This window comes from Varroa destructor, unplaced genomic scaffold (assembly GCF_002443255.2).
Source record: "Varroa destructor unplaced genomic scaffold, Vdes_3.0 BEIS01000007.1, whole genome shotgun sequence".
Lineage (NCBI taxonomy): Eukaryota > Metazoa > Arthropoda > Arachnida > Mesostigmata > Varroidae > Varroa > Varroa destructor.
Genome location: NW_019211460.1, coordinates 31,533,615 through 31,542,691, shown reverse-complemented (window position 1 = coordinate 31,542,691; position 9,077 = coordinate 31,533,615). Strand labels below are relative to the sequence as shown.

Genomic DNA, 9,077 nt, shown 5'->3' with positions numbered 1-9,077 from the left:
GAAGAACGTCTTGAAAAGGAAAGGGAACGCGAAGAAAAAGAGAAGCTTCGTAGAGAAAAAGAACGCAAAAGGGAGGAGGAACGCCTTGAAAAGGGAAGGGAGCGTCCCCCCCCCCCCCGTTCATCTACCTTAGAGTCCAGCTCCATCCAAATCTAACCATCCAAAAGTGTATCTGGCAAATTAGCAAACGTGCAGCCAATATTATATGTCATAATACGATTTCTATATCCTACTGTATGTTGTAAAAAATGCAATCTATATTTCTATTTATCTATTGCGTTTGTATTCGTTCACATGAAAAACATTTTTCTGGAGTTGTTTGTCCGTTTGCAAGGTTTACCTACATGAAGGTTCACCTGGTTCGTTCTGACCTTTTGCTGTTTCCACTTAATCTAAATAGCAACGGCAACGGCAGCGGCAGAAGAATCACTGCTAAAGTATTCGGGTTTGTTGTCTTCCTGTTTGTTCGCGCTTTTCTGCGAGCGTCTCTGTAATCTGACCTCAGCATCGGCCCGTCGATTTTCTATCTGCTCGTTAAATGATAACAACAGCGTTAGGATGGCTAGCTGTTGTCGGCTGTTTGTGTGGCCCTTATATTTTCAGATCCCGAACAGGAGTCAGTACGAACTCGATGGCCGCGCATGTGGTCATATATGGTCCAATCAACCCACTTGCTCGATCCAGTCTTCGAGTCAACGTTCGCCGCGCTCGACTACCGTTCGCCAGCGTTTCACAGCGTCTGGATGAATAGTCGACCCAGGCAAAGCATGGAAGGACCACGACCAACAACGGCCTGCATGTGATATCTCACTCCGAATTTTTTTTGTGGTTACGGAGCGCGGTATGCAGAAGAAAGAATAAAAAGTAAATCAAAAAGAATCTTTGAGTCAGCTAGCGGATGGCGGCGCGGTAGCAACTAGACATAGATTATTTCGGCTATAAATAAATTTTTCATATATATATATATATATATATATATATATATATATATATATATATATAGGGTATTACATATAACAGAACACTGACAACGGCAGGACCATGCGTCGAGTAAAGACTAGACTGTGTGAGTTTCGAAGGTACTACGAATAATCCGTTGACCTTAACTGTCTTACGAAAAAAATTGTCGCGTGCCATTGAAAGCCAACATAACAAATGGTAATGCAACACGCACATAGCGCTCTGTTCATATTTTCTGTTTTCTTCATAGATTCTATGTGAAACGGTTGCTGTTGCCCCTGTCGGTTGGTTCTTTTTTCTTTTACAAGTACACTCATTCATATCAAAACTCGGAATGGATAAGCCGTTGCTGTTGGACGTAAAGTCAACGTCATTTATACAAGCGCATCAGCGAACGGCGCTTATAATGTCACAATGAATTTGGGCAGGGGCAAATCGACGCGCTCAGGCACGCCAACGGTGTAACAATAGGCGCAACAAGCTCAGTTCTATTCATTGATGAACTGCGACAGAGAGTTTCTTCGAGTGTCAGCATCACTGCCCATTCCACACTCGTAATGGACATCAACCGAGTTACGTTGGAGATAATGGGGAAGAGTGGTGGCGAGATAGCCTCGTAGTTGTGGGCTCAAGAGTCACCTTCATAACGAAAACGAATAGACGATGGGCCGTTAGATAGACATATCGGACAGGGTCATTTGAGCATAAATGCATCCATGTATCGACAGTGGAACGACCGACGATAGCAGCAACATCAACTCGACAAACAGGCGCGTCTCAGTCCGGCTTACACGGCGTCTGATGGGTTGGGTATTGAGTGATGAGTATTTTCGTTTTGTTGTTCCACTTTTACAAATCTCTCTCTCTCTCTGCCATCCTCGAAAAAGTCCTGCGGGTTTGGTGGCGGCAGTGACGGCGAAAGAGGGGCAAATGGTCCATTTACAAGGAGTCTTTTCACTAGACTGCTGCTTCGGATGTTGCTGGTGCCATCATTTTGCTGATTTCGTGCTATGCGAACATTGGCACATCGGGAACGGTTAGATTCTCTCGCGATCAAAACGGCTAAGCGCTAGAAGAAGACGAAGCCCAATAAAGGAAATACGAAGATTACAGGTGAAAGATGGGCTTTGGCCTGCTTGTCCGCTTTTTAAACCGAGACAGAAGATGCAATAACAGAGAAAAACGGACAATACTCTATTGAACGTTCTTCCTCTCGTTAAACGTTGAACGTGCAGGGCACTCAACAGAAGATGACGAGCGTCATTGAGCGTAGAAGCCAACTCCTATGAATAGCAACGACAAAGCTGTTGCTGCTGTTGGGGCGGCGGTGACCGTAGCGAAGGTGGGGGCTCTTTGATCGGACGAACCGTTCAAACGGTTGTCTACGGTACAACGGCCAAACGGCTAAAACCTTCGACTTCAACGACAAGGACGAGCATATAGACACTCATTACATCCGCCGATTTTCTAGCTAGACGCGCTTATCTTCCTACAGCTGGAGGCAAACGAAGCGTTCGCATTCATGCGATTTGCCCAACGGTCACTGGGGAATGCACGCTGGGCCGTGGCCGTCAGGGGGAAGGACATAAGGGAAACATTTATTAACACGCGAAAAATACGATAGAGAAATTACAACGCTCTTTATAGCGTATAATTCCACGAAACCGTGAATTGGTTGGTTAGATTGTGACGTTAAACGAAGTAAGAAGAGCAAAACAGCGGCCCGTATGATTGAACAGCAGAAGCCACAGATCAGAAGCGAGGGCTGACTTTGAGTTTAAAAGGACGATTTTTTGTGAGTACAATAGCGCGATGATGCAGAACGTGTGCAATAACCGATAGGTCTATAATTATAATATTCGTTCTAGCTGTGCATTGTACGTTGAGAACAGGAATATATATCCAATCACTATTATTAATTAAATTAACATAGCAGTGGGTATCAGCACTCCCTGAATACTTGACAGTTGCACCGGACGTCAAACTTGGAACGTTTATCTTTGGTAGGTACTGGCAATTTGATCAGTAAGTTGTCATGCCCAGTGTATGCATCTATAAAACTACTCGTTTACGAGAGTGCTTTCAACTACAACGAAAACGAAGCGATGCCATATTTTTGTTATGTTCTCGTTTTTCTGTCTTCTGATAAATGCATGTTCCGTTTAAGCCACAGTAGTTCTACAGGCTTCGAGAGCGGGATGACATTGCTACGTCGACATCTACGCGTATCGGCATCAGTAATGAAACTAGCACTAGTAGTGTTATCAAGAGCAACAACAGTATTTAATTGAATCAATTGTACGGCACCCTGGGCAAAGTTGGTTGGCTTAGTCGTCAGCGTTACGTTCTCCTTTACTATCCAATAACCGCATTCCGCCGTCGTGAGGAACAAGGAGACATTGAAGTCATGGGCATAGCTATCAATCTTGCATTGACTGTCCTTCGTCCACCGTTTCGTTTGCCAGTTTCTCCTCGCACCATCGACTTTCTCCCAATCATTTGCTTTTGCCTACTATCAGCTAAACCTCATTTGTTATGGATATCCTGTTTGTGCGGAGAAGTATGACTGATCCGCCGACGTGGAGTATCCATTGGCTGCAAAAGTCACTCCGCTCACTTGTTTGATCGTTCACCTTGCAGTTCGCTCTATTTGACGTCAGTCGTATGATATTTTGTCTATTGCTTTACCATGTGCAGCGTCCTGCCTAGTCACTACCGCTATTGCGGTTATACAATTCCTCTATGGCTATTGGTGGTGCTGCTACTGCAAACGCTACTAGTACGGGTAGCTAGTAAAATAACGACTGCCCTAACGACCAACAATGGCGGCAGCGAGAGTTTCGCCGGGAGAGCGTTGGCACCTGGTGAAAGATCCCTAGGCGTATCATCATTGTTCTATTGTATCGTGCCGTTGTCTTGTTGGCAGGTTGGCCATTCGTGTCGCCAATTTTTAAATGGTAGTTACATGGGTCGTTGTGACTGCTATAACACTCCTAGCAGATAGTCGTTGTACCCCATAGCTTAATCTGAGATTTTGCACACGTCAGTTACTCTGACAAGCGGGCGAAAGCAACGACAGTAAGTTGCGGTAAGTATTACTGCGGAATTAGTTCCGCACTTAGCTGACTGACGTTGGTGGCAGGTTTGCTTTTTGAGCTTAACAAACGCGGGCAACGGGTGCCCGATACGCCAGATTAACGGCTGGGCCTTCGACATCTGTAGGCATCTGCAGTCGCAGTGACAGAATGATGCTGTAGTGACGTAAAGCACAGGTAGAGTTAATAGGAAATAGTTAGTAAAACTATTTAAGTACTCAACTAATCCCTGTGTATTGTATTATGTTACAACGTCTATTTGATGGGTATGGGAGCAACCCGCATGACAAAGCTGCCACTGTACCCTTCTACAGAGAATCCAATCAGCTAGCCCCCGTTTCAGCATGTGCGGATGCCGTCCTCTTCCTAATTATATGTGCCGTGTGCATAATATCATTAACTGACTTAGGCGAACTACACTAAGCGAGTGGCCAGCTGCTGTTATTATTCTGACGACCCATTCCTGCTCCAGTTGATGATAAAAATCTAGTTAGAGGATAAATAAATAAATAAAGGAAACGATATAGATGAAGAGTAGTAAAACGCAAAGCGACCGAATAGGTCGTGTTGCACATTCGGGCGGACGAAGCGCAGCAAACTAGTGCCATTCTGCTGATGATTGATACATCGCGAAAAAAGGAAAGCAGGGACTTGTGGCAAGAGCAGCTATAGTATGAAGCGGTCAATCAATATGTTTGTGCACGCGTAGACATTATGTCGATGTATGTACGTAGGAACAGCAGACAGCGCACAAGAGTGAATAACAGAGGCTGTTTGCGGCGGGTGGGGTAAAACCAGACGTCGAAATAAACCTGTGTTCAATTTCGTACTGGTGTAGGATCATTTGTATTGCGGCCTAGTGCTCAAGTGGTTAAGAGGACGTGAAAACAATACCGACGGATTAGTGTGTAGCTGACTGCGTGAGCTGATATTTTGACACGAATCACCGGAAAAAAACAATAACAAAAAAGTTTCGTTGTGTTACATTAATGATTTGCTCACAATCAAATGCATGTCCTTCAATGAGCATCACCACGTCGTTAAGGAACGTATTGAATTTGTATCGACTATGTTTTTGTCGCCACAGGATACGTGTCGATATTTCGTGGAATTGTTTGTTTTTTTCTTTTCAAAATCTTCTACGTCGGTCGATTTTGTTCCTCTTGAACATTCATTCAGCCTCCAGCCTTCCTATCGCTTTTGCTTGTGGCCCTTATGTGTATGGTGTAAAGCTGCTCGCTTTCACGGTCCTGAGTCTAGCGCATGCATACAGGAAGCTGCCCGAGAGCATTCGATCATAGAAAAGACTGAGTGCTATTCGAGCGCTCTGTCCGGCAGCTCGGGTAAAGAGCTCAGTCAGTTATTACGCAAAGACATTTACGCAATGTCAGAGCCTTAGTACAATTGTGGACGACTAGATTAAACTATGTCGGTGGCAGTTGGATTGTTCCACGCGCGCGCGCGCATACGAATATTTGGTGATATTATATGACCTACTTGTAAACACCGGGAGGTATTTACAAGTAGGTCATATTCGAACAAAAGATTATCTAATAGGAAGGCTCTTCCGTCGGTCAGTTAGCAACAATACTGACGTATTTGATCAGGTTTTCGTTTGCTAGCCGCATGACGAAGAGTTGGTTACCTTGAACCAGATAAACTTTGACGCTATTCCATATCATGGCGTCTTCATAAGGTGTTTAGGGATGCGTTATTGTTGAACATCATGATCCTTTTATGCTTGCTGCATCGCCGATCTGCAGTGGTAGAGAAGTGTTTGTTTCGTTCGGGACTACGTACCGCTCGGTTCTTTCCCGCGTCACATCCTTCCGTATCATCGCATTTATCGTCTGCGCCGCAATAACTTGGGCTATCTCTACAACGGTGCAGAATATATTAGCGCTTGCTTCAGGCGTCAGCTACTCCTAGCACAAGATCAACGCCGTCTTTGGTGACTGCTCCTAGCTGTGCTGGTGCTGGGGCGAATATTGTATTGCCCTCCTTAGCTTTTACCCTGTTCCTGCTTGATACTGTGGCGTTCTGTTCTTCATCGACAATATCTTCTTGGTCCTTTCATTCTCTCAACGGGGGCCTGTTCTTGTTGGCTTCAAGGTCTACTCAGACGCCTACCTCTGTTCCAAGCAACAAAGAGCGTTGTCTACTACTCTACCCATTGGTGGCGTGCGGACGGAGTCGGTGCGGCCTACTGGTCCAGCCGATACTGGATTTTGGGTCTACTGCGTCGCAGAAAAGAGTACACATCAGACCAGCTCAGCTCGCTCGCCCCAAACGCTTATGGGCTGCTTCTGAGATCTCTCCCTAAGCTTCTAATGGATCGAAGTTACTCGCTGGCTCGTTCACCATTGAAGAAGAAAGAGAAAGATTGTATGTGTCGGGGAGAAGGGACTTTACAGCATATTACATTAGCATGTTCATCTAATGTAGAGCATTTAGCAGGGCGCATTGTTAACCTGTTGTTATTGCTATCAACGTTAATTGCTGGGTTGATGTCGGATAGTCCGTTGCCACAGTTGTTGACCCACGTCACTCTGACCTCCACGTTGTGATTACAGTATCCTGACCTGTTGAGGTAGCAGAAACAAATAAAGTGCTAGTTTTGACCCGCCGCAGATGGCTATGGTGAATAATACAGCTTGCGTAAGCCAAGCCTCACTGCAGGACCATAGGGTCACAAAATTATTTCATTTGTACTGCTGTTGTCAAACGACGACAATGATCTTACCCACTAGGCCACTTGATCACTCCACGATCCTGCTTCATCGCGCATGACACTATTGTACATTGCCCATACACAGGCAGGTCTCCAAAACACGACCGCGGCAAAGGCTGAGTGTCGCTGCAGCTGTGGATACAGTTTTCCACTCTTATTTAAAGAGTGACACAGGTGACCGTAGTTGATTTTGGCTTGCGCGCATAGCTTACGCGGGCTCCTTTTTTCCTTCTGTTCGCTTGCTTCCTTTGTCTTTGTGATGCCGATGGAGGTACTGCCGCCGACCCTGCTCATAGATCGACGTCGCATGGTGGCCAATGGTTTTTGGTGGCGGCTACCTCGCTAGCCAGTTCTACGGCGTCGTGGCGAACGAAATCAAAGAACTGTCGGCAGAGAGAAAGAAGGCTGAGCGACGCTTAGGATATTAGTGAAATGAACCGAATAAAAATCAGGGAGGATGGTTCTTTCTGAAGACGGTTCTTAAACAGGAACCTGGCAGCGAATCTTTCCCAGTCGTTCGCAGTCATTTGTTCGAAGTCATGTCTTCATTAGTGGGCATAGTGGGTACTCCGTATTCTAGGTGCAGGCGCTGATGCAGGGAATTGAAGGTTACATCTAATCTAAAGTTCTACCGTATCGAAATTTATATATATATATATATATATATATACATATATATATATATATATATATACATATATATATATATATATATATATATTATTTTACTAAAACTCTGTGTTCGTCAGCAAATGGGCTCTCTGATACGGTCAGATTGGGTTAATGTGTCCAGTGTCGGAAGAGTTTTCTCTTGGAAAAATATGCATGTAGGGTGGAAGTTTCCAGGGGAGACTGTTTCTACCCCGTGGAGTGTAACGTAAATATGCGCAAATTAAGCGTTTTCTTTAAATATGCTCAATAGCTGCTGTTAATATTGGGAACTTATTTGTTTTTAAAACCCTTCAAACTACGCGCACAGTTAGATTAAAGGGAAAAATCGTCTATTTTGAGCTCGGTGCTTTTAAAGGGTTTTTTTTTCTCTTCTGGAGAAGGCTAATCCGCGAAATGGTTGATGAAATCTTAGGTGAGTTCGACATATTCAATATAATACTCTCCTCGATTAGATCAATACGGTTTCGAATGAAAGAAGAAAAAAAAGTTAAACGAGTAAAACAGGATAAATTCAACAATATTGTGACTGTAGCTCTATTTCAATCGGAGATAGGGAACTACCGGAGAAAGTTACTGGGCCAAGGTCCTAGACCGTAGTACTGCGCCCCACTAAAAGTCAATTTTGTATGCGTTAATTAATTTAAGTATGTATTGCTAGTTTTTGAATCCATGTCAGCCGTTTTCGGTCCAAGCAGTAGATTGCGTCTAGTAAATAAGTTACTAGGGCATTCTAGCAGAGTAATCAATCATTGCTGGAACAGGATAATTATTGAATAACCGTATCAAACAGACGGTGTTACTAGATAGGATAGAATAGAAAGACATCAATTTAACCGAAGATTATGTTAAAATGTTATAAAATTTCAACAATTGGACGTTCGTTACGTTATTGTAGTTCAGAAGAGTGCAACAAGTTATGTTAGGGGTTGAAGGCAAACCACACAAAATATTACAGTGGACTGATAAAATAGCTTTAACCTGATGGCATTCCAATAAAAAAACGCGATACATGAAGCAGAGTTCCTGCGACGAGATAGCTGAGAATAACGCAGTAATCCTACAAAATTCAATTACAACGGAATTGCTCTAATGATGTATATCTACAATCAAGCTACAGTTTGTTTAACTAGAGCAAGTTAATAAAGTAACTGCAAAACGGTAACGAGCAATGGGATAGCTGCTGGTGTAAAGCATGATTTAAGCTAGGCTGGGTGTAACATCAGTAAATCAGATTAGTCAAATCAAAGCCAAACTAGACCCGGGGCGAAGCCCGTAGGTCCATCCAGTAACGTACTAGGGCCAAGCACGACTGCAACAAGCATTACTTAATAATAAAAGTGATAGAGGGGTTTTAGTCATCATGAGCAAAAGGATAATAAGCCCGATTTAACGTGCCCCACCATTACCTGTGGTCAATCTAGATTTCCATTGTACCAGTGGAACGTATTGGCTCTGTTCTCTTGGCAAAGTGATAATGGACAATAATTTGTTGAGATAAATATTTTCATTTCCTGACTACAGTATCTTTTTACCTTTCCAATTCGTCCGGAAACATTTCCAAACGATTTGTATTATTTTCATCGCTTTGACTTAATTCTACATATCATATATATGTATAT

General features: G+C 43.7%; 2 protein-coding genes across 2 annotated transcripts in view; one reads left to right on the top strand and one right to left on the bottom strand.

Moving 5' to 3' along the window:
* The window catches only part of LOC111254324 (uncharacterized), a 39,770-nt gene that overhangs the window by 9,829 nt on the left and 20,864 nt on the right, over positions 1-9,077 (bottom strand). The window lies entirely within an intron of this gene.
* LOC111254327 (uncharacterized) overlaps positions 7,852-9,077 on the top strand; it is a 5,516-nt gene continuing 4,290 nt past the window's right edge. The window contains exon 1 of the mRNA XM_086975023.1: positions 7,852-7,870. Within this exon, the coding sequence (XP_086831149.1) occupies positions 7,852-7,870 (19 nt within the window). The remainder of the gene's footprint in view (positions 7,871-9,077) is intronic.